Source organism: Pithys albifrons, chromosome 3, assembly GCF_047495875.1.
Source record: "Pithys albifrons albifrons isolate INPA30051 chromosome 3, PitAlb_v1, whole genome shotgun sequence".
NCBI classification, from domain to species: Eukaryota; Metazoa; Chordata; class Aves; order Passeriformes; family Thamnophilidae; genus Pithys; species Pithys albifrons.
Window position 1 is genome coordinate 66,951,465 of NC_092460.1, and position 26,260 is coordinate 66,977,724.

General features: G+C 38.6%; 1 protein-coding gene across 8 annotated transcripts in view; it reads left to right on the plus strand.

The window, feature by feature from the left end:
- Positions 1 to 26,260, plus strand: part of GRIP1 (glutamate receptor interacting protein 1) — a 333,638-nt gene that overhangs the window by 230,412 nt on the left and 76,966 nt on the right. For all 8 annotated transcript variants that reach the window (XM_071552269.1, XM_071552274.1, XM_071552276.1 and 5 more), the window contains 5 exons: positions 7,420 to 7,555; positions 8,460 to 8,605; positions 12,046 to 12,129; positions 12,960 to 13,035; positions 14,344 to 14,489. In XM_071552269.1, coding sequence (XP_071408370.1) covers positions 7,420 to 7,555; positions 8,460 to 8,605; positions 12,046 to 12,129; positions 12,960 to 13,035; positions 14,344 to 14,489 — 588 coding nt within the window. The remainder of the gene's footprint in view (positions 1 to 7,419; positions 7,556 to 8,459; positions 8,606 to 12,045; positions 12,130 to 12,959; positions 13,036 to 14,343; positions 14,490 to 26,260) is intronic.

Genomic DNA, 26,260 nt, shown 5'->3' on the forward strand with positions numbered 1-26,260 from the left:
TGGAGTACCATCTTCCAGAAGTTAGCATTTCTGGATTGTGGTTTTCTGTAAAGGCAGAGAGTAAGCAAACGACAAAGATAAGTGATCACTGAGCACAAAGGACAAAAGGTAAAATCTGTATGAAGCATTCACTCACATTTTCCATTTTTCTCTTTTTTTTATATATATCTTATTTTTCCAAGGGTTGTCCAATCTTCTACACAGAGACTTTGATAAACCCTTTTGTCATGCCGAATCTCCCTCAGTACTATCAAGTAGAAAGATACAGTGTCTGTATCATTCAAATTGTATGTTCTACAAACAAAGAGGTATATGACCCCTAGAAACTTAAATATCTGTTCCTTAATCCAAGTGCCAGGAAAAGTTCTCCTGGTCCATTCCTCCAAAGTTCAAATATTTGAAAACCCACCATCTGTTATTTGAATACATGAACAATACTTTATCTAAAAAGCAGTGACACTCTTACTATATCCTTTTCTCATCCTTACTGCTTCGCTTCAATTTTGCCATCGTAGCTCCATGTCATAGAAAGGAAAACTGATGTCTTGTATTAACTAAAACGTTAAATTATATTAGCAGCTGTAGAGCATGACAGGCAATGCAAAATATGTTTAGCAAAATAAATGACAGCTCAAATGGAGAAAAGGGATTTAATTGCACTATGGCTGAAATTTACCTGGTAGTCACAGGATGTTAAAACATTGGAAGAAGCTGCGAAAGGTGTCTTAAATGGCAAAATCCTAAGCTGTTCAGACAGGTCCTAATCTAGAATGGAAAGAAGATTAAGAGGTGATTTGATCAGAGGTTACAGTTCTTCATCTGCAGGGACATCTGAATGTAATGGTGGTATTATAATGAGATCTTGGTTTTGAAGGCTTGTCTTCTCTCAGTTCAGAAAGACATTACCTGCACACATAGATTTTCCATCACATGATGCTTTCAAAGCCACATTGAATATCTTTCTGAAAGGTGATCTGTAGTTGGAGATACCACTGTATCATGTTTCTTTTCTTGTGTTACTCAGGAGATCAGGGAGAGAATTGTTCTCAGTGGTTCCTTCCTGCCTTGAAGTGCACAAATGCAATCAATCCTGTAATCAATCCTGCCTGATCCATTCTGGTAACCATAGAAGGCAGAAAAACTGGTACAGTCAGGCTCTGCTTTTCTAAGTAGTGACATATCAGTGCAAAGCAACACAAATTAGCAAGAGTTCTCTTGGTGTTAATTTCATGATAAAGGAAATGGAGAGGAAGTTGGAGGTGAATTCATCAGAACTGTGCGAAGAAGTTTTATAAATCAGAGTCACTGTCAAAGCTCTGTGCTGCTCTGCACAGCAGGATTTCTACTAGCAGGAGGGGAAAGTTAATTAAGCCTTTATCCTATTTATACAGAAATGTAGAGAAGACTAATGTCATGGAGTTCTGTCCTTTATCCATCAGTATTGTTGAGACATGCAGAGATATTCAGGGTAGCACTGCTGATGCACAAGCCATTCTTCAGTTCAGACTTCATTGCTTATAGCATGAAGCATGATTTTAAGTAGGTGATACTTGTTTCATGTGGGAGGTAGAAAATTTGAGGTAACTATGGGCATAAGACTCATCTCAAAAGTACCCTTCAGCTACCCATTCCCCATTTTTATACCATTATTTGCTTTTCTGTGTCATACCTAGGCCAGGCAGCAGTCAGATTTTTTCCAGTTTTTAAGTACTGGTGGAAGATATTTATTTTTTAGATATCATTTCTGCAGTGGCAAAGTCATCTTGTAGATGCTCTTATAGCTCAAAGACAAAAAGGATCATCTAATGTCCTGTACGTAATCAGAACTGTTGGTATAAATTGAGTCTATTTAATGCAGTTTTGTCAAGTGTCAGAGCCTTGTCCAGCTCTCCTGCTTTCACTGAAAATGGTACAACTTTTCACCTGTACATTTATACAGGTTAACCTGGCTGCTGACCCAAGACAACCTGAATTGTCAGTGTTTTAAATTTACAGTCCCACTGGTAAATGTGGTATTCTGTGCCTTTCAGATGTGCTCTGCTGCAGCTCCCAGCACTGTGGGTTGCTGCGTTCAGAGCTAGGGCTGGTTTGGGGATTGTCTCTCCACAGGCTGGAGGAGACAGCACAGCATAGGTAATCAGCTCCGTGGTTTCAGACTCTCTTCAGCAATGTGGTTTTGTTTGCTTGTTTTAAATAGAAATTTAGGTTTAATAGAAGTTAGTGACAGCCAGTCAGGAAAAGGGCAACAAGGAATGGAGCGTTCATCATCTCTTGACATCCCTCTTGTCATGCTAACAGAAATACGCAACCTGTAGGACTTGAAACACTGAGTAGATGTGATGTCTCCAGTATAACAAACTGCTGTCTGTTTCTTCAGAATTGACTCTATGTAATTTTTTTATTCAGCCATGAGATGCCTACTGGAATGTGAAGCAAAATGTTTCCGCTGCAGAATTTCTGCTGACATGCAAGGGAAAATCCATTCAAGGAGAGCATTGGCTGTATTTTCAACAGACTTACCAATTACTTATTTATTGATTATGTATGGTTTTGTTAGGAAAATATCAATAGCAGCAATTTTTTTCACTTTCAAATTAAGTTCTTTTTATGCCCTGTTCCAACTGCACTGAACAAATTCATTCACTAGGTGGAGGATAGAAGCAAGCACTTGACCTGATAGTGTAGATTTTAGGCATTTTATTGGATTTTGAAATGAAAATTTCACAGAAGGGACTCAATATCTAGAATGAAGGCAAATCTTCTTAAGTTTTATTATTAAGTAAAATAAGATATAAAATTATAGTAGTATAGAAAATAAATTATAAAACTTTGGACTAAGAGTTCTCTTAGCTTTCAAATGTTTTCCTGTGAAAAAATCTCTTCTGTCATCTAGTATTTAATTTTCCTTTTGAAGAGGTGAATATATTCTAGGTTCATAAATCTCATGAGAATTAATTTTCCATGAGTTTTATTCATTAAAAGGTATTATTTATGTACATCAAAAGTATAAAATGACAAAAAGTCTGCTCATTTATAAAATACTAGAAGGTTTATTATGATACCATTATTCTTGAAGAAAAATTAGTCATAGTGTTTCTTGGATTTTACTTACCTGCAAGTTCTTCCATTTATTTAACTTCTCACAGTAAGTTTTACCCAGTCTTGAATTTCAGCATCTGCTTATCTTTGAAGCTTTCTTGTGCTACACTGAGTATCCCTGTAGCCTACTAGACTTCAGGGCAGACCATAGTATTATTACGCCAGCTGACCTGGCTGCAAGTGAGTAACACACAGTCATGATGTTGCAACAGCAAGTCTAAGAGAATCATCTGGACCAGGAATTTAGAAAACAGCAGTAAGGTTCAGTGTAATGTTTTCTTTAGAATTCAACTGCATTGTGTGCTCCACTTTACAAAACTGGAGATCCAAAGGAAGCTCTTTGGAGCAGAACTTTTCTTTTTCATCTTAGAAGTCTGGCTGTGCATGTAAGTATGTGTGTGTGTGTACAACTGTGTATCTTTGCACTGCCCTTGCCGAGCCATCTTTGGTATTCAGTGGGATTCCTGAACCCCATATTGGTGATAGGTGGATGCCAGGAAAGCTGTAGGGTGACTGATGCACCATGGATGGGTGTGTGGTAGGATTGCTCCTGCAGCAGCAGGAACAAATGAAAGTCCTGGGGCAGTCCTGAAACCTTCCACAGGTGAAGGGAAGGCAGGTCTCTGTGTAAATTATAAGAAATCTAGAAGTAACTTCTTTGATTTCCTTTCTGATGCTAGCTAGGCTAATATTATTAGCAGTGTGGGAGAACATGTAGGAAAGAACACACCCTAGAGACTTCTAACTAATTAGAAGTTTGCTGGTTGGCATAAGTAATGAATTATGAGTGAAGAGATACATGAAGTAGTTTAATTTTTAACCCACAAAGAGTAAAATAGCATTGTCTTAACTAGAGAATAGAGACTGACCTTTAAGCAGTTATGTGTTGGATGGGTAATGAAGTCCGAGGGTTGTTCTGATATTGGGCATTTCAGTAATACTCCAGTGGGATTAGTCTATAATAATGCCAAAGCAATCCAGATGAGTAAACATGTAATATATAATATTATAAGAACAGTAATCATGTGCGATTTAAAAAAGCAAAGATGAAATACTCAGAGGTGGGGGTATCAAATAGACCTGGTTCTGAGCACTTCCAGGGGTAACAATCTCTTATAAGCAAAACCAGCTTAGGTAGTTTAATATCTTTCTTATATGATTATGTACAACAAAAGCTATAAAATCCTTCAGAGCAGCAAACCTAATGGAACTACTGTGCACGCCTACATGACCTTATCTGTCAGGTAACAATGAGCCTTTCGCACCACACCTCCCTTGCAGTGTTGGTGGATCTTTCCCTCCTGCCTATCAAAGAAGAATGTCTGGATGTCACTGTTCTGTGACAGAGGTATACAAAAATTTGTCAGAATAGGTGGTGAGGAGGAACAAGCCTGGTCATCACTTTCCATGCCAGTAGTTGAAGGGAATTGTAAAATTGTTAGCCAGCTTAAGATACTGCATTGGATACTCTGTTCCACATGCCATGTCAGGCAACAGAGTATTTCCTAGCATTGGATTGGAAACTCAGAACCTGTATAAAAGATCAAAACACATGAGAGTTGAAGTAGGTTGATGTGGCAAAATGCCAAGTACCGACTACAGGGTCCGAGAGTGCCCCCTCCAAGGGAAAGGAAGGGAGGGAAAAAAACTAGAACTAAAACTTAAAACTGGTTTATATATTTACACAGAAGAGGGTAAATAAAAGCAAAATGCAATATAGCACATATATACAAAGGTAAAACCCCCCAAGAATGACTCCTCACTCCCATCAAACAGAAATGCCACCACCCCAGCCCCAAAACACCCCAGAAAAACTCTCCCAAGGAATACCAGCAAGGAAAAGGGAGAGAGTAAAAATAAGGATGTTTACTTCCCTAAGATAAAACTGGTGCAAAGCAGTGGAAAGCAGCAGTGAGGCCTTGTCCTCGTAGGACAGCACAGCAGGTCTACTCACCACCATGGCCATGAGCAAAAGACCCAGATAACTCCTCCCTACACTGTTTTTATACTTGATTTGATGTCAAATGATATGAAATATCTCTTTGGTTGCTTAAGTCAGCTGACACTTGTCCCTTCATATCTATGTAGCACCATGAGGGCTGACTAAACTGAGGCCTACCAAAACTAAGGCTTAACTAAAACTACCACAACAGTATTGTACTCTGGCAAAAGATTAGACATGTGCAGTGCATTGATGTCCCATATACACATTCTGGCAAAGTATTCGTTTTAAAAAAATGTAAAATCTTAGATGGTTCCTGAGAACCAGATTGCACTACTGAGAAGTACAAAGGCAGGATTCAGTCTGGGAGGTGAGAGGGTAATTCTCCTTTTGACTCCAGATCTCACAAGTGAGTAAACCCTGAATAAACACGTGTCGCTCACTGGCAAAGCTTGTTGCATCATGGGTGCAAATGTACAGTAATTTTGGTTTCAGTCAGTACCATGACTAACTTTTGTAATCATTATCAATACTTACAGGTTTTTATACAACTGAAAGCATTTTGGTCCATAGCCTCCCTACAGCTCTGCAACATGTCTACATGTTCAGATGCAGGTAATCACATCTGTTCTTTCTGAACTGTCAAAAAGGCCAGATGTGAGCAAACATTGTGGAAGCTCAACAGCTTCCAAATGGTTCCCAAAAGGTGGTTTGGTGTTAGCCAAGCTGGAGAATGCACCAAGTAGCTCTGCTGCTGTCTGCTTCTGACAGCCTGTGCTGCTGACTGAATACACTGCAGAATTTTGTCTTAATAGAAGCTTTATAAGCATAGAAGATTCTTGCCCAAGTACTTAAGTCACACTGTATAATGATAAAAATGTGAATAACTGAAGGGGCATCATTGTCAGCTAGAATGGAAATGGCCTGTCAGCCACCTGGAAAGGAGCAGGAATTTTGCATGGGATGATGTTACACTGGAAAAAGATTCAGTAGTTAATCCTGTTAAAAGTACTACCAAGAATTACAGGATTGTCCACCAGGACTGGAGGCTCCTCTGTCTGCCACCATTTCCTCAAATACAGAGGTAATGGTGGTAGTTATGGCAGTTCTTGTTCAGGGCAGCATTTCTTCATCGAAAGGTGAAAATGTATTAGGTCATCTTCTCAATCATGTGGAAAGATTTTGTTAGAGCCTTGTTGGTGTTTGTATAGTGCTACTTACTGATGAACATTTGAATTTATACAAGGAACTCACTTGAATTTGGGTGGCTTTTCATCTTTAAATCTCAGCCTAGCTCAGCAAGGTTGCTAGTGCAGTGCAGACATGCTGTTTGTTTACAGTGCATATATGATGTTTGTAACCCAGCAATTCACCTGAAAGCTGCATATTGACACTGAAAAGGATCAGGGAGATGGACGATCCTTCTAGAATTTTAATGGATCTTTAGGATATCATGCATTTTCCAGAATACCTGGGCAGCTGGTGATTTTTATGGGTCTTTTCTGACTGAAAACAGTGGACATGTGGTATGATTGCCTTGTGGCTTTCCAAACAGTTGCAGTCCTGCTGGAACTGTGCATATGTTGATTATCTTATCCATCCATGTATGATAAAGGCATCTCTTTTTGAAAGTTTGAGACTTTATGTTGCAGGTGACCTGCATTTGTTGAGATCTCTGGGATTGACTTAGCATTTTCCAAATAAGCTAAATGGAGAAACTGCAGAAGAGGGTGTCTCAGCATGTGAGGGAAAGTTGTTATACACTTAGACTATGAAAGCCCTTCACTTACTTTATACCTGTTCTGTGGAGATTGCAAGGAGTTACAGTGGAGCTATATTCATGTAAGAATAAAGAATAAAACTGTTAAGACGTGATGTATCTCTATCTGGATTCTTGTTATGTTCAATTGTTTTTATTAACACTAATGCCTACTAATGGCCTCAAAGTGAGTCTGAATCTAAAATTATAGTTGTGTTATATCATTACATCTTTTAGCCTTATATTTAATCAGTTGAAGTACTTTATAAAACACAGAGGTAAGAGGGAGAGAGCAGAAAATGATAAAAGGTACCTTTTTTAAAATGCAGAACAACCTTAGTTGTAAGTGTTGCAGGACTTTGTATTTATTGGGTCTGTATAGTATACTAGTACACTGGTATAGTTTTTAATAACCTTTTACAGAACGTATGTCTCAAAATTTATCTGTATGCAGAGCTTTGCATAAATACTTGTGAATCGTATCAAATAATCTCAAGATGTACATGTTATTTCTCATTAACACATAAAAGATTTTCTAGGGAACTAAATAACATGTTAGAAAGGCAACATCCGTGCTATTACTTAAATATTAATAACATCAATAATTTTCTTCCAACAGAGGAATTCAAGGGCTCAACAATAGTTGAATTAATGAAAAAAGAAGGCACCACCCTAGGGCTTACAGTATCGGGTGGTATTGACAAGGATGGGAAACCAAGAGTATCTAACCTTCGTCAAGGAGGAATCGCTGCTAGGTAACCACAACTCAAGCCACAGAATGCATTATAAGATGTGACTGCTTCAGAAATATGTACTGCATCAGAAAGGTCACTAAAAAATATGTGACTGGATGCATCTATAATGGCAGCCCATCACAGTGGAGAACCTCATAGGGAAATGGCAACAGCTCATCTTTCTCTTCGCTCAAGGCTACTTTGATAAAAACTGGAAATACTAATGAGATGTTTGAAAAACTAGTGAGATTTATTCTAAATTAAATATGTTTTATTTCTCTGGGTTTTGTCCTTGAACAAAAATTTGAGAGAAGTAGCATAACATACTGAGGGAGAAAGATAAAATGGAAATCTAAGGGTAGCACCACAATAATTTAATTTTTTTGAACAGTTCTTCAGATGGTTTTAAGATTAGAAAGACTCTAAACTCATAGCTACCTTGCTTACTACTGCAGTGGAAAGAAAAAACTGTTGTTATTCATGAGTGAGACAAGTCAAAATATAAAGGTTGAGCTAAATCATTCCAAGTAACTAAGCAGAACATAGGCTTTTGGGCTGTGGCCTATATCCTGTAGCTGTGTTGTTAGCTGTGAAGGCAGCCATTGTTTTCAAACTGCCCAAAAAGAGAGGGAAAGATAGGGACACAAAGAAGATGACTTCCCAGATCATTTGTCCAAACTAGTCCAATCATCCAACTCCTTTATTGTATAGCTGGTTTTGTGCATCAAGAATGAATAATGTTCTACTTTTAATATTTAACTACATTAGATTATGATCTTAAAATGCCACTTTCTGTTAGAAAGATGAATTGTTTTAATATAGATTAATGGAAAAATATTTCTTACCATCATAAACAGTAATTTGAAGCATTTAGTTTGGTTCAGCACATCTGTCTTTAACAAAAGAAATATGTACTTTTCCCTAGGAGTGACCAGCTGGATGTAGGGGACTACATCAAATCTGTAAATGGAATCAACCTGACGAAATTTCGTCATGACGAGATCATCAGCCTGCTCAAGAATGTTGGTGAAAGGGTTGTGTTAGAAGTGGAGTATGAGCTGCCTCCAGTCTGTAAGTAACTGCAGAGCAAACTGAAACCTATGCAGAGTGGCAGACATTGTCAGCAGTGAGATGGGCATGGTAGATGACAGTCATTTTGGTAGTGATTGTTTTTTTATGTTCTATTTTTATTTTTTATTTTTTCCTGTGGCTCATCAGTGTTGAAGTAGTACAAAAGAACTGGCAGTAAAGGGGAATTCTCTCAGATGTTTTAGAAACATAAATACCACCAATGACAGAGCAGAGTTGTCAATCTCCACTATTTTTTTTGTTTATTTGTTTGTTTGTTTGCTTGTTTGCAATTTTGAATACTAGAAATTAGATTAGGTAGATTCCATGGCAAGAAAATCCTTCTTGTTATGGTAAGATCCTCTGAGATGAGACCAGTGAAAATCTTCACTTGCAGCATATTCCCTCTCTCCCAGATAAATAACATTCTTTGGGACTTCTCCCGTCTTTTCTGACATCATTTTTAGGCAATGCTTAATTTCTAGAGCAGAAGATGCAATGAAGTACTTCATGAGGATACATAAATTTGCAAGAATTGTGTGACTGAAACAAAGGCTTTTCACTGAGCAGGATTTTCTTCAAAATACAAGTTTATGCTGACACCAAAGTCAGAGTGCTTCTGAATGCTTTCGTTGTCTCTCCTTTGCTCTTTCTTATGTACTTACATCTGTAACAGTGTGTCTGTAGGAGAAAGTCAGTGTGAATCAAGTCTATCAAGTATGAAGTGAAAGCTAGAGAAACAATGAGTTGGAAACCTCAAGTCAGAAACCTCACTGGGACCAAAAGTGAAGGAGTGAGTCTCAGGGGGCACCTTTGAAAGAGTGTGTGCTCCTTCATGCTGCTCACTGGAGAGGAGAAAATGTGATTTGCTGGTGTTTGCCAGAAAAATCTCTGGTGCCAACTAGGAAGCTCTTGCCTCCTTAAATTAAGTGTTTCCTTGTAATAAAAGTCAAAAAATCCTTCACTCTCCTTGGTGCTCAGATGATGAACTCCCCACTGCTTTCTAGCAGCTGGAGGGTTAGTCTAATTACACATTTGGTGGTTTTTAGGACTTCCTGACAACTACCTTAACATATTTTGAATATGTTCTGAATATGTTTGAATGTTTGAGTGTTTGCTTGTGGTAACAGAACTTCATGTTTTAAAACACAGAATCTGAGTCAATGAAGCTAGCTGAGTTCAGAGTTACTTTGCTGAAGATGTATTAGTTTTACCAGCATTATTTGTTTTGTATTTTTCAAAGTGAGTTTTCTTTTGTTTCATCCCCTTTTAGCATATGAGCCAATCTTGTCCACTGAAACAAGATCATGATGCATTAAATTCCAGTAGCAATTGTAACATTATTTTTAAGGTCTTGAAATTTCTGACCTCTTCTTACAAGCAAAGATAACGAAGTTGGAGATAATTAGCAGTCTAGTTGTTTCCATTAACTTCTAGTGAGCAAGCTAGACACAGTACTTTTGTTACACACGTAAGGTTTCCGGTAAGTCATGTGGTGAAGTCCTGGCACCTTCTTCTGGGCCCCATACTTACTGAAATTCTGCTGTTCTCATGGTTGCCCCCTCAGAGAGAGGACTATCATGATTTCAGAGCAGGGAAATGTCAGTCATTTAATACTGATGGATTAAATTTGGCTTAGCACTGGTAGCCCCACTCTTTCTAGTGCATCTTTCCATGTCTGGAAGTGTTCACAGCAGGAGCATCCAGCTGCTATTTTCAGCATGAGCCACCTCAGTGTTTAAAACTGCAACATGGGCAGTGCCTGTCTCACCCCTGCCTTTTGCTGTAGGTAAGGGTTAAGGACTTCTTTTCCATGCCAGGCTGAGGCTGGGGTGGAAGGACAGCCCCCTAAATGGCTGTTGCCCAAGGGGAAGGATGCCACGTGCCATTCCTTGCTGCTGAACTACAGGTTTTGCCTGTCCCCAGTGGAGGTTACAGGCCACCCCAAACAGATGAGAAAGCATGAATTCGTCTGGAGCTACACACCAGGTCACTCTCTATTGCTAGAAGTGAAGGCAAGAGTTGTCTACTCCTCCCCATAATTCAGTCCTTTTCAGTCAGGAAAAGTGTTTCTAGCCAAAAAAGAACCTATATGGACTTGGTACCACAGTCCTGATTTTCAAGCTGTAGCAGGAATTACTGCAACACTGAGCAGTGCTCTGGAGGGCCATCTTTCACCTGTTTTCTTTAGGAAATGATATTTATGAGATTTCACTGAGTGGTTCTCCTGGTTCCCTGCAGTAATTTTTTTACTGGGATTGAAAAACTCCAAAGAAAGCACAGTACAGTACATTTCCTGGAAATAGACCCTCGAGCGGTGCCCTGAGCAAGGGAGTGCTCAGAGCGAGAGGGACACACAGCGCTGAGCGGGCACACTCCTCCTGGCACCTTCCATGGCTGGCATCAGTGCAGGGTAGCCTGTGGTGTCCGTTTTCCCCTCAGGGTATCCTGACAGGGAAACTGATTATTGCAAGCAGGAACATTAAATTACATGGTTTTTTTAGTTCTGTTGTTCACAGAACAAGTGTTTTATAGAGCTCGGTTGGTTTGTTCATTTTTTTAACTTCATATGATGATGTACTGTTTGCAGTAATGGACTGGATGATGGGAAATACGAGTGTGTGTGATTTTACCCAGTGTCCTTCTCCCTTTTGAAAAGAATGTTCTTAGACCCTGCCAAAGTTTTTCCTGTAAAAGCTAGTAGTAAACTGTCTGCTGGTCTCTTAACAGCAGTGATTTCAAATTCTGTAAAGTGGATTATCACACCCAAAAGCATTGGTCTGTGCATTAGGCTTCTCACTTCTAATCCAGCTGCACACCACTCCTCTAGTGCTTACAGAAAAAATACTAAGTAGACTAGAAGGCAAGAGTTCTTCTGCTCACTCACCAATGATGAGAAAGCATGCGCAATTTTGAAAGAGAAAAAAAAATTCTTATGGTATAAAATACATTTTTCATCTTAATTGAGTAATCTGGCATTAGAAATATTAGAGATAGCCCAAAAGTGTGGATTGTCTGCCATTTAAGCAATAAAAATAAATGTTTTCAAAGCTGAACAAGCTCAATAAGTAGCTCTAAGAATTTTGGTTGCCATTTTTGTTTCACTGTGTATTTCCATATTTTCTACACTCTTCTGTAACTATAAGAAGAGCAAAATTATGCCATAGTTTAAAGAGTAAGGCTCAAATTCCTCACCTGTTATATGCATCTATGTCTCTTTCTTGAAACCATTGGCACTTTGCCAATGATCCAAAATTCTTTCAAAAAGAGGATGAGTTGTGTTTAATTACAGGCCTTCAGTCTGACTGTTCTGCAACTGAATATTTCAAATGGTGTGACCTAATGCCTATCTTAAATTGTAAAAGGTGTAAATCTGTATATATAATTAGTAAAATAATAATAATTAAGTTTTGGATTCTTTTTTTAATTTATTTTTCTTTTAGCTGTACAAGGATCTGGTCTCATCTTTAGAACTGTGGAAGTTACTTTACATAAAGAGGGGAACACTTTTGGATTTGTAATAAGAGGTGAGTTATCACTGAGTTGGAACCATTTATATTCTTTAAATAAGCAAAAAAGTGATAATTTTTATAACACTCAGAAATAAGTAAAAATTTATGCCTTGCAGTTTGTAAAAGTCAATGTATTACCTTTTCCATACATTTATGTACTGCTTTTATGAACTGCTCTAATTTTTCTTTATGCAAGAACCTTAATTAATAAACTATGCCAAGAAAACATGATAAACTTCATTTCACATAAGACCAGATTCTGCTATCACTGAAATCAGCATGAAGATCATAGTTCTTAAAAAAATTTACGTGTAATGTTTATATAAATTAGTTCAAAATTCTGATTAATCATGATGATAGTCTAAATAGTACAACTAAAATATTGTTACTGACTTAGAGAACAGAAGAAAACATGCAGCTGTTAAATAATATACAGCAATGACAAATTATTAGTTTCTTCAAGGAAAACCCGTTTTTATTTAATACATAAATTCCCTAGTGGCCATTCATTATTCTGAGTATACATAAAATAGGATTTTTTTTTCTCTGTGCTGCAAACATTGCAGTACAGTAAGTGTTCACAATAAGATCAGATTTGCAGAGAAAAGATTCTAAGAAAAAAATATACATGTATCAATGTTTTCTAAAGATTCATCTATACATAAAGTAAGTCAATTTTATTTAAGTTTACATTCAGTAGAGGGTCATATGAATGGCTTGACCATTTTTTGATCTTTTTAGCCCATCTGTAAAGGTTCATGCAGCAAGATTTAGGCTTGCCTTTTAGAAATGAGCTTTCATAAAAACCATAAAATAAAGGTGTACTTTCTCTTTTTCCTTTCTAGGTGGAGCACACGATGACAGAAATAAATCTCGTCCTGTTGTAATAACATGTGTTAGACCTGGGGGGCCAGCTGACAGGTACAATTCATCTTTCTCTGGAGTACATGTGAAAGAGAAATGGAGAAAGGTGAATTATTTGGGACAGAAGTTAAGATTTGGAGTGAAATAGATGTGTTCGAGCTCAATGCTTTGAAATTCATGATTTAGCCTTTAATTGTTTTTACAATAATAATAACAACAATGGTAATGGGCAACCACAGAGGCTCAGCACATCACAGTGTGTGTTAACTTTAACTTAGAATCTTGCATGTCAGACTTTTCCATTAAACACTTTCACAAATTAACCTAACATAATTAGAAAAAATGCCTGCAATAAGTGAGAGCACATTTTTTGCATCCTTCAGACAATGGGTGTAGCTCTTAATTATGCTTTTTATATTCTAACACCACCATCTTTTTCTCTTGCAATTCAGAACAATACTGTCTTGTGTTTGAGTGTTGTTGCATTATTCTGTAAAGATGTTTGTACATATCTGCAGCTGAGTTCAGACATAACTGGACAAGTTATATATATACCATTTTATATTTATATCAAGAAAGAATAGGCTTTTCTATGTATGAGCTATATTTTCAAAAATGGCATTTGTGTCCTCAAAACATTAAAAAACCTCAAAGAGCAGTTTCTTTAAAGAAGTCTGATGTTCTGTAGCCTATTGACATTTTTGACCTTGGAAACATTAATTGAGAAGAAAAGTTTCAAGAAAGCCTTTCTTTTGTTCTATCACTTTCTTCTCTCCATCATCATCCTTGTTTCCTCCATGATTCTTAAGCTGACACTGTTAGTACTTCATTTTCTATTATAGTTCTGAATAGGTTTTAAGATATGCCTAGGAGACAGTGTTCATTTAGAGCCAAATTATTTTTGGATAGGAAGAAAAACTGTATTATCCAAGAGATATTTTTAAAGAAAATAAATGGACATTCATATTTTGCAATCTGTTTTTGCACCCATGTGTTTGTACCTCATGTTTGCTTTTAAGAAAGTATTGGAGGAAGAGGTGTTTGCATGTATGAAAAGAGTAGTGTGGACAAGGCAGAAAGCAAGCATATGTTTGAGCAGAAGCTATATGTAGTTGCAATTTAATGTGACTTGATTATTTCACTATGTGGTAAGCTGTTTTCCAGTCGCTGACTTTCCAATTAAAGCAATTTCCTTTCCACTGCGCCCTCTGAACATTCTCACTGTCAAAGTAAATGTTAAGTGTTAAGGCACAAGGGATGGATGTCAGGGAGGATTCAAGAGAATTGCTTTTGCATAAAAATGGTATTATCTCTATATCAATTTATCTTATATTAAGAAAAATCATTCATTTCTTGTTTCTTCAGAGAGGGCACAATCAAACCTGGGGACAGGCTGCTGAGTGTTGATGGGATCCGACTGTTGGGAACAACACATGCTGAAGCCATGAGTATTCTCAAACAATGCGGACAGGAAGCTACTCTGCTGGTTGAATATGATGTCTCAGTGATGGGTAAGTTGAGAAGTGGGGCTTTAGTTCTGGGAGCCATCTGTAGTGTTTTGCTGCCTGTTCTTGATGAGCTATTTTAGAAGCGATTGTGACCTGTTATGCTTCTAGTAGCCCTGCTATTCCCTTCTGCATCGTATCATTAATCTTGGGTTCATAAGGAGGTGAGCAGTATTTTACTGTAATTTAGCATTCTGACATTTCATGGTTTGTAGAGTGAAACCGTATTGTGGATTCTAGCAAAGTAACTTTTCCAGTGACTAGTTTATAATAAAGGTTAATGAAGTGTAAGCATTTCTGTGTCACATGAAAGAGGGGTATACTTGCTCTAACAAGAATTCTTTTGCCTTTTGCCAGTGCTGCTAGATGGCTAAGCCATAATTAAAAAGTCAAAAGACCATCACATAGAAAAGAATAGGGAGGAGAAAATTTGTTAAGAAACACAGAGGTGGAAAATCACAGCTTGAAAAATGAGCTTACACTTTATACAAACTTTGAATGAACTCACTGAAAATATGGAAAGTTTCTCTGGAAAGTCAAGTAGAGAAAATGATTTTTAAGAAGAGATTTGGCCTTGAGTTGTTTCCATTTGTTTTGGAAGTTGTCATATCCCCTCAGTTTTTTCAAGATACAGAAAATTCATGGCAGCAAGAAATAGAAATACTCATCAGTCAAAGTAAAATATTTTTTCTCTCATTCAGGATCTTTCTCTTCTTTTCCTCCTCAGCTCCACAGTCATGTTTCTATCCCAGGAGTAAAGCAGCCTCCTAGGGATTTGTGAAATAGCACTGTCAAATTTCAAAGCTTGGAAAAGACTAATACTGAAAAGAATAATGCCAGGTATTTGTTTATTCAGAAACAGCCCTCTTTACTCTTCTCTGAGCCACAGAGTTTGGGTTTTTTTATTATTACAATATATATCTCTGCTTACTGAACTACGACGAATTGAAGCGGCAGGTTTGTGTGGTGTATGACAGGCCTGATGGGCAGTCATGTGGGTTCATGTCCAGAAAGGTGGAGACAGGTCAGACAAGCTCTAGTTCTTGATAAGAACTAGAATTTAGGTGTTTTCATTTGTTTGTTCTTGTTCTTTGGAAAATGATGGATAACCAAACCCTATCTACCACCACAGTTGAAACAAGATTCTTTATACTCCACTTCTCTAAAAGTGAGATTTCATAGAAAAATGAACCCCTGGCTTTATTCAGGCACATTTCCCAGCAAACTTCCATTTCAGAGAAAACTCCCATCCCCATTCTCCTGTACACCCCAGGAAAGGAGTCAGCCTCCATTTTACTGAGGATCTTTCAGAAATCTTTGCAGGTTTTTTTGAGAAGACCACATGATGAAAAGCTCTGTTGTGTTCTAAATTGCAGCTTGTTCAAGGCAGGAACCTTCTTTTCACTGTTACCTGGATAGAGCTCAGTGCTGGAGGATACAGAACTTACTTTGAAATTTCAGGCTTATAAATGTAAAGGCAGCACCTACCACTTGGTCTCTCCCTGGCATTTGGTCTCTGAATAAACTCTCTTTGGCTCTCAACAACAAATCTTGATTTATCATGCCTGCCTTCCTGGCAATGAATGTGTTATTCTACAGAAATTTAGAATGTGTGGTAAAAGAATCTGAGACTTGTGGAGTCAGAAGAAAGGGGAAATCAAACACTGCAAAATGTATGGGATTGTGGTCCAGCAGAGTCTAGAAGAAGAAATAAGGAGGGATCCAGTGGACTGGCTTTCTAATGCGTTATGATTTTTCTAGATTTTACCTAGTCCTAGTAGGTTTTGGTTTTTTCCCCAATTTGCCTACTCTGCATAGTTTTCTGGCAGCAGTGTGAACAAAAAAATTTATTGGGAAGCTCACTTTGCTTTTGGCAGTTAAGTTATGATCATGGTGCAAAGGCTGAAAATCATTCATCCTAATCCATTGATTCCTTGCACAGGAAAATTTGAATTTTCTCTTTGTTCTTCTCAAGAGTAGTGAAGTAAGTCAGCAGTAACATGAAAGGGAGGATATGACCCATGAAGAAAAAGTTAAGAATTACAGAAATGTTATTAGGTTCTTCAACTCTTATGTTACCCACAGACTATTTGTAAAGCTAAGGGTTGATTTGAATTTGAAAATAGGCTAAAACAAGAGGGACGGATTAGGTAACGTGGTTTATCAATAACTGATGCTTGAAACTAGATTAGGTTAGCCTGCTTCAGGGAGGCAATAATCCAGAAGTTACATAAAAGTCTAGTGCACTCTATAGGGTGCCTCTGATATAAACTTGCAGTAGCATATATTACTCCTAGAGATATAATTGTTTGCTTTAATATCCTTGTGGATGGTTATATCCTGTAAAGTAGCATTGTGTGTGGCCTGAACTGGAAAGAGCCATAAAATACATTGTGATAGCATGAAATTGGAACTTGATTTGAAAAGGTTACACTAGATGAAGAAAATAATCCTGAACTATTTTTCAGCTATAGTCCTGCAGTGCGTAACTGACTTTTCTTACTCCTGTAAGCATAAGCTGTTTCAAAGGTGCTGTATTTCGCAAAGTTTAGTTCCTTTGCCTGAAGTCTTCAAGAGGCCACTTGGGAAGCTTGTACATTTTATTGTTTCTGGAACCTAGACAAACTGGAGTAAAAAAGGCATCAAGGGGTTCTGTGCAGGGTAATCAAGTGTGTATATAATGTAGATGTGGCTATTCCAGTTGAACTCTCTGGGGTTACACTTGTGTTTGCTTAAGTACATCCTGAACAATCCTGCTCAGCTGGGTCCTAGGAAATAAACTTGTCAATTCAGCTTCTTGGAAGAGATTTTTTTTTTAACTCTGATGAAAGTGTTTCGAGGTTGGTGTGGGGAGTGTAGTGCTGTGTATTTTCAAAGACACTTTGAAATAGTAGTAGTTTGAATATACCAAGGTAGTATGTAAAGAAAACAGGAATGCATAATTTCTGAGAAAATACTTTATAACCTGATAAAAGTTGCATTTGAAATTGTGAAGGTTGTAGTCTTCCAAATGTCTTTCTGTTTTCCAAAACACCTCCTGAACATGAAGCAGTGTGGTTGCTTATACTCCTTGTTGATTTTAGAGAAAACTACCTGCACTTTTTTAATTTTATGAGGCTTTAACAATGCTGTACTTCAGTGTTGGCCGAGGAGGTGGATGTGGTGACTTGCTCTACACTCAACTGTGTGGAAGTAACATAATCTGTGTGGACTTTATCACTTTTCTGTGTAATCCTTACATCTGAACTGTCCGAGTTTTCTGGTCATATGCATCACCTATTTTCATCTAGTGGTGGGAGAGGTCTGAATAGTACAGCTCTCTGTGCCCTATGATTACACCTGTGCCCCTCATTTTGTGGAGGGGGAGAAGTAGAGGCAAGGTGGTGGCTAGCAGTGTTGGTGCCACTGTCAAAATGATTTTGAAACCTGGATCTTCTGTGACAACCAAATAGCAAATATTAATTCCAAGCTATAAACTTAGGTTGGGAATATTGAAGTTCTCACTGTTTGACAGTGGTCAGGGGGAAGTTTGCTAATGCGCTGCTCACAGCTAGAGTTAGAGAATTAGAATACAATGTTAATAACGAACTACAAAGTTTCACAATGCCTCTGTCTAAAACAAGAAATAAAAGTTATCACTTCACTGAAGCTGAGCAGATGCAGTTACCCTTCAGGTTTTCCGAATTCTGCCATAATGCCACTGGGCTCTGTGTGGTGTCTCTAACAGCGGTTGCATCTGCTTAGGTAGTCTTCCACATTAACTCTGAAAGGGAGCATTCAGGCAGGTTCAAAGGTGATGGCTACCTTTAGGTAAAATTCTGGACCATAACATTTGTATCTAACTCTAGTCCATAAATTGCTGATTATGATCTTTTGAGCAACCTACTTTTTAATTCTTGGATGTTCTTGTTGGGATAAACTTTGAATCAAGGATTCTGTAGTTAAACAAAACAAATAGCTTTTGCCAGGACTTTGGTACAAAAGGAAGCTTTTTTTCAAGCTGTTTACACCTGTGACACTCAACATCTTTCTCACTCTTCTCTTTACTGGGTTAGTTCAAACCACTCTGTCCTCTTCAGGAATGAAGGAACATATTGCACATTTAAATTCCATATGTTTCTCTGACTTCTTTAACAGTTCTTGGCACTTATTTGAGCCAGAACAGATTTGCTTAACGTGGCACCCTGTAAGTGTTCTCCACAAAACAGATACAGTCAGTTTTTTTGTCCAAGCCTACCAGAGTCATCCTGACATAGAACCGGTCAAGCTAGAGCAACACTCTCAATTTTCTGAAGTTAATGTTTAACACTGACAGAGCTTTTTATAAATCAGATTATTGATGCAGTCATTTGCTAGTAAATCTTTAAAAAAAACACATTTAAGCAGTTTGCTTCTTGAAGTTCACCCATTAAATACATACATAAATTCATTAATGCTGTAACAGTCTTTTCAGAGTACATCTAAAGAAATCCAACTCACCCTTCAGTAATTCTGCCTGATAAGAAGAGCACTGGGAGAGAAAACTTGTATAGTTTAAAGATCAGGAGAGGTGATCTGTGGTCTAGTGTAGACTTTCAGTAATTTTTGCAAGACAAGAAATAGAGAAGCAAAAACAACTTATGAGCTGCTCCTTAAGCTTCATAAAGCAGTATCACTCAGGAGTATCCAGAGCTGTGGAGACCCTTAAGAGCTATAGAGTTTTACAAGCCCAAAGGAACAGGAGCTTCAGAGGCTTCAGGGACAGACTCAAGATCCTCATAAGCCTTATAAACGTTGCAAGACCTTGAAAGTTGAAGGAAAGTCAGGAAACCTGGAGGATTCCACACTGCTTTTTTATTTCTGTTTCTTTATAAACTTAAAATGAACATTTCCTTTGTCTCTTACACATTTTTGACAGAACAAATAGATAAAATACTCTAGCATTTGACTGCAGCTGCAGGTCTCCTGGATGTCACAGAGGAACAGTCTTAGATCTCCTGAAATTCAAAATATGAATTAGTTTCTTAAACCTTTAAAGAACATTTCTTGTCTTATGTTGCTTCAGAGACAAACTGAATGAAAATTCATGCACAAATGCAAAGATCATGATAGATGTATTAGTTGAAACAATAAGCTACTTTAAATACTGATACAAAACATACACGAATTACGTTGTAAGACAAAGTTCAAAGTCAAAATGTTGAATGTGCCAGTGGGAAAATGTGAATTGAGAACTGAGAGTGTCTGCTCAGCCACTGTCCAGATAGGTGTCCATGAAGTTCAGTCACAAGACCCACAGGACAGATTATAACCTTTTTATGTAGATATTAATTTTGCATTTTCTTCCTGCCTTCAGTACGTGACCACAGGCTTATTGAAGCCACTGCCCAGATCCTTGTCTGTGTCATCTTCTGCCTTAAGAACAGTCCAATACATTTGGAATGACCTTGGAACACTGAGGTTTTCTCCTTGAGATCTGCATATTGCCTGAAGCGCTCAAACTGTGGCAGGATTAGGGCCTCAGGAAAAAAATACCAGGAAATTAATAACTTTGTATTTAGACAAAGTTCCAGAAATATCCACTCAAAGATGTGTCACTGGATGAAACACACAGGATTTTTTGTCTCTCCTGGAGGCCAATATGTGATTCACATTCACTGAGCAAATATTTAAATCTACATGCTATGGTGCATTAGTGTCTCATCTTACTGTGCAATATCCTTGTTTATCAAACACACTGTTTGTGTGTTCTGCTGTCAGTGCCAGATTCCTGCATCACTGACACTAGCACGAACTGACAGTCAGGTGTGGATGTTTGCAATAAATGAATTCTCTCTTTGTAGTGCTAGCAGGCACCCGGAGACCAAGGAGGTGATTTGGGTCAGCCAGTGTGGCTTCACCAAGTGAAAGTCCTGTCTGACCAACCTAGTGGTGTTCTGTGATGGAGTGGTTACATCAGTGGACAAGGGAAGGGTTGCAGATGTCATTTATCTGGACTTCTGTAAAGACTTTGACATACTCCCCCACAACATCCATCTCTATAAATTGGAGAGAGATGGATTCCATAGGTGAACTGTTCTTAGATGGGTAAGGAATGGTCAATGGCTCAGAATCCTGATGGACACCAGTGACAAGTGGTGTGCCTCAGGGATCTGTATTCCAACCAGTGTTGTTTAGTATCTTCACTAATGACATAGATTAAGAGATCAAGTGCACCCTTAGCAAGTTTGCAGAAGACACCAAGCTGAGTGGTGCATTTGACACACTGAAGGGCAGGAGGCCATTCAGAGGGACCTGGACAAGCTTAAAAAGTGAGCCTGTGGCAATCTCATGTGGTTTAACAAGATCAAGTGGCACCTGGGTCAGAGCAACCGCTGGGACCAGTACAGGCTGGGGGACGAACAGATGGAGGGAGCCCTGCTGAAGACTTGTGGGAGCTGGTGGATGAGAGGCTGGACGTGGGCTGACAATGTGCAATTGCAGCCCAGAAATTCTGGGCTGTATGAAAAGCAGCATGGCCAGCATGCTCTGCCCCTCTACTCCACTCTGGTGAGATCCTACCTGGAGTGCTGCATCCAGCTCTGGGGTCCTCGGCACAGGAAGGACACCGACCAGTTGAAGTGAGTCCAAAGGAGGGACACCAAGATGATTAGAGGCATTGGAGCACATCTCCTGTGAGGGAAGACTGAGAGAATTGAGATTGTTCAACTTGGAAAACAGAAGGTTTTTGGGTAACCTAATTACAGCCTTCTAGTCCCTTGAAGGGAGCCCACAAGAAGGATGGAGAGAGACTTTTTACAAGAACATGTAATGATAGGACAAGGGGAAATGGCTTCAAATGGAAAGAGAGTAGGTTTAGATTAGATATTAGGAAGAAATGTTTCACTCTGAGGGTGGTGAGGCACTGTACAGGTTACCCAGAGAAGTTGTGGATGCCGCGTCCCTGGAAGTGTTCAAGACTAGGTTGGATGGAGGTCTGAGCAACCTGGTCTAGTTGAAGGTGTCCCTGCCCACAGCATGGGAGTTGGAACTGGATGATCTTTCAAGTCCCTTCCAAGGCAAACCATTCTGTGATTCTATCATTTCATTTAGCAAAAGATACATGTTTGGGCATATGACTTATCCTTGGCTCAAGAAGATAGTTCTTCCTTTATAGAAGCCCAGTCCTTGTGATTTTTTTCTGCTGTCAAGTTTTCTGGCTTTCAGGACTGTTCTTTTTCATTACGAAGTGGGGGTTATTCCTTTTAACCGTTTGTCTCTCATGATGCTATTAAATATGACATGCTGACTTCACTTAGTCTCATCAAGAACCTGAAAGGTGATGGATACCTATCAGTTTGGCATCAATTCCTGCTTTCTTGCCTGCTTTAATCTACTCTGCCTGCTTTAATCTACTCTGTTTATCTGCTTTAAAAGAAATAATACCTTTTAACACCTCTTGAGATAAATGGGTAGCATAGAAACCTAAGGTAAATAAGCATTATAGTTTAAAAAAAATCCAACTTTTGGGGCTGGCAAATTCAAAACACAGTTCTTCATTGATCAGTTCTTTATGTGATCAAGAGATACAGCTGCTGACTGCTGATAGGGAAGTAAGAACATGCTTGCAATTGGGGACCAATGCAATTGGTCCTTTTCAGCCTTTACAGAAATTGTGACAGAAAGAGAAGGTGGTACTTCAAAGCAGCATTCAGGTATTCCCTACATGTTACACAACCTTCTTTTCCTTGCAGTTCCTTCTCTGTGCCTTATACACCTGCTACCCAATTCATTCACTGCTAGCTCACTCAAAACTTACTGTGTTTTCTCCTATGGGTAGAATATTTGTTTCATTGTGAGGACTGCTGAGCATTGAAAGAGGTGTGGAATGGGGCCTTGTAAGAAAACAGACTTCTCTGTCCAATGAATGCTATCACTGTGTTGCATAAGCAGCTCTTAATTTGTGGTTTCCCAATATTTATGTGAGCTTGTATCTTCAACAGTGTTAACACATTTTTATGTACTATTACCTAGGTTTATGTACAGGAAAAAGTTTGAACTTCTGACATCTATATCCAAATAGTTCCTCAAAAGACTGAGAGTCACTAAGCCCACCAGTCTGCTGTCTGGTAGCTGGGTTATCAGACCAGCTGTACAGCACAGTACACATGTGCTTTCTGGGGACCCAAAAAGTCTTGATACTTATATGTGACCAGAGGGCTTCAAAGACCTTTGCTGACAGCAGAGAACAACTGTAAAATTTCAGGATCCCATGTTCCTTCCTTCTGTTTCATGCCAATGTGATGCTTCTTTCCTCCATTCTTTGTTCTTATCCTGGTTCTGAGCCGCATTACTGTCTTTTTTTTTCCGAGTAGCTTCTTGATTTTCCCTTTCTTTACTGACCTAGTTTGAATCTTGTTTTCTAGAAGGTCCTAAATCCCCATCATACTATTCCCTCTCCTTACAGCCCAGTTTTTTCTTCTGTCTTTTGCCAAGTAAAGCTTAGGTAATTTTCCAACACATTTCTCTCACACTGCTGATTTCCCTCTTTTAAAGGTCTTTTGCAGTTTTCATGGGTGTCCTTCTTTAGCCCTTTCTCCTGCCCCTGTCTCGTAGCAAACCATTCCCAAGTTTCTTGTACTGCAGCTGCTTTTCAGTTCAATAACCCTCTCTCCTCAGTTCTTCCCCTTCTTGTCCAGAAGTCCTCTTCCCTCCTCTTGGCTCTTCACATGATTTCCCTGTGCCAGATCTGTCTTAATGTGAAGACACATAAAGAACATGAATTTTCAGTATAAAGCTTACTGAATTTTCAGGAGGGAGGGCAGGGGAGGTGGAGCAAAACAGTACGGCTTTCCCTAATGATGCTTTCAGACACAGATGACCTATTTCAGCTAAAATAACTAAGGAAAGGAAAGAAGTACAGCCTGAGAGAGGTAACCATTGTAAGAAAAAATAACACCAAATATTTGAACTGTGCACAAGTTGTAAACAATTAAAACCACGAAGTTTTAATGACAAAAGAATGATTTTCATAATTCTCAATTATATTTGCCCTATAGAATTTTTTAACTTTCTTTTTTCTACCTGAGTGTGATTTGCTGCTGCAGTTTAATAGCCCTGCTGCTAGTAGGTGATTACAGAAGGGAGGAGTTGTCATGTTTTACAAGGATTTCATAAATCTTACAGGGATTTCTTTCTTTACAAACTTCTTGATGATCCCTAAAGAAAAATAAATGGAGTTTATTTAGCTGAACCACGTAAGTTACAAATTACTCTAACAGGTCCAATTAATACTTTGAAACTATAACCTCATTAAAAGCAGCTTAATAAATATTGCTTTGTATGAGAGAAAAAACTGTAAAGCTGAATTGAAATGTCCTTGAAACAGAAAAGTAAAGGTACCATTTAATTGCCATAAATAAGTAGAAAGGGGGAGGGAGGTATTATGTTCCAAGTTCCATTTTGTGTAAGAAAATTCCATTTTACTTACTGGGTACTGAGAGTAATGGAGAAATTTGTCTTCAAATACATGTCAGGAAGGTGAAACTTGTACTTGTATGCTCTTAATCTAATAGTGTACAATTATGAGAAATCAATCTAAAATATCTAATGTATTTCATGATGGGCATTCATTAAAGGAGAGCCTTTCTAATCCATCCTTGTATCTTCTTACAAAGCACATGGTCTCAGTTTTTTAGATGCTAATTCAAGGACTTGGATCCTCAAGACTACCCTTGAAGCAGTCTCTACCCGTTTAAAGTATACTATTGTGCTTCTTTATATAAGTCATTAAAGGCAAAGGATGGAAGGAGAAGATTACTGTAGTAATCTCTCCTGTCTACCATCTAGGCTTCAAGCTAGCAGAGAAGGAGCAAATAACCCTCATAAGATACTTAGTAAAAGATAGGAAAAAGAATTCATCAAATCTTTCCATTTGCATGAAGGCTGTCCAGACATGACAAGAAATGCAGTATGAAAGGGAATTGCAGTCTCTACTATGTGCTTATATCTCTGGTCAGCTGGAAATGGGTCAGTAGGCTTATCTGTTACTTAGCATGCTGGTCATCATAGACTATCAAGGATGATGAAGTATCCCAACTTGTGCTGGCCTGAAAAAAATTAACCAGGTAGCTGAAGTACTTAAATTCAGAGTGCAGAGCTGAAAGTTTTACAAATATGGTAGTAGTTAAGCTTCATGGAGATGAAAGGATCTTTTGCATGTGCCATGCAATTCAATGCAAGAGAAATGCTGTAATCAGAAAAAATGCACTTATAAAAATACAGCCCTGGGTTTTGTTTAATTCCATTGCATTCATCTGAGAGACTGAAAAATAAGGGACAGGTCTGATTTTCTTTTTATTACGTAGAACTTGTGCTGTAACCCCAGAACCTGTCTCTAAAAGAGCTCATCTCTAAGGAAGTAAGAGCAGCAAAGGCACCATTCCTGCCTCCATTCCAGGGAAAGGAAAACACTAAATATCTCCCAAGACTTTCCTTTAGGGAGATGTTTTAAAAAATCTGGAATGGAACTACTCCATCATCTTGATTTTTTTCACAGGTATAAGACACCCAGACTGTGCCTGACAGGTTAGGCCAATGGGAGAAGAACCAAGAATCCCTCAGTTTGTTCCTGGAATGCCTGTACCATAATAAATGAAGAGATTAAATTGGGATGCAGTAGGGCAGATTTTTATCCCTTTACACTAAGTTTAATGGTTATGGTGTGCTGGTTTAAAGGCAAACCAGCAGGGAAAATGAACTCACCACAAGAGAGATTATAAGTCAGAAGCTAAAATTTAATAATAATATTACAATAAATACACTGACACAAAAGGGAAATTGCTTTCAACTCACAAAACCCCAGCAGTATAACCCAGTGTCCTGGGGCACAAACCCAAGGGGGTTTGTTAGCCCTTGTGCTGAGACCCCTGTGGCTCCCCCAAGTCCAGAGCAAAAGAAGTGAAAAACCTGTTGGTGCAGGCAAGGGCTGTAGTCTGGGCGAGAGCGGTGATCTCCTCCTGTCAAGGTCCTGCTGCTCCTCTGGATCTGACGAGAAGTCCCCGAAGTCTTCTTACCCACCACTTATGTACCCTCAGGGAGCACCCAGTCCCTACCCCTGGGCGGGGACTCACACAATGGCTGATTAACTCTGGGAGCCAGGGGGTGTTGAACTGTTGATGGCCCATTAGCAGCTCCGCCCCCTCAGGCTGAGTGTGAAGGTGATAATGACTCCCTGGGCAGCTGCTGCTAATGGTCCATTGTCCTTGGGGAATGAATAGAGGGGGTAGAATACACAGCTTTGATCACCCTCACACAGTGTCAACTGGTCCCTCTTGCTCAACTGGGACATATGGTTAATTTCACAGAACATTTATGTTGGAAAGGGATGGATTTTAAAGTATGAATATTTTTAGGTATTTTGCCCATAAATACGAACCATCTCAATTAATGGAGTTCTAGTGTGAAAGTGGTGTGAATGAGATCTGAAGCAGATCCTGTGAGATTGTACCGTATATGTGGGAGATGTATACTGCTCAGAGAAGGCAGTACTAAGACCTGTGAGCTGTAAGCAAATGTAGGGGGGGAAATCAACATCTAACTGAATGGATTTATCTTGAAACCAACATAGTTACTGAAAAATAGTTGCATCTATGCCACATCTTACAAAATGATTTATAGTTCTAATGGTATTGCTCATCTGTACAATGAGTGTTTTGTTCTCAGTGCATTTGCTGTTTAAACAACGTTCCCCTACAGTAATTTTAAATACCCATAATAATATCTTTTTGTATCTTTTCCCTTAATTCGTGTTTACACTC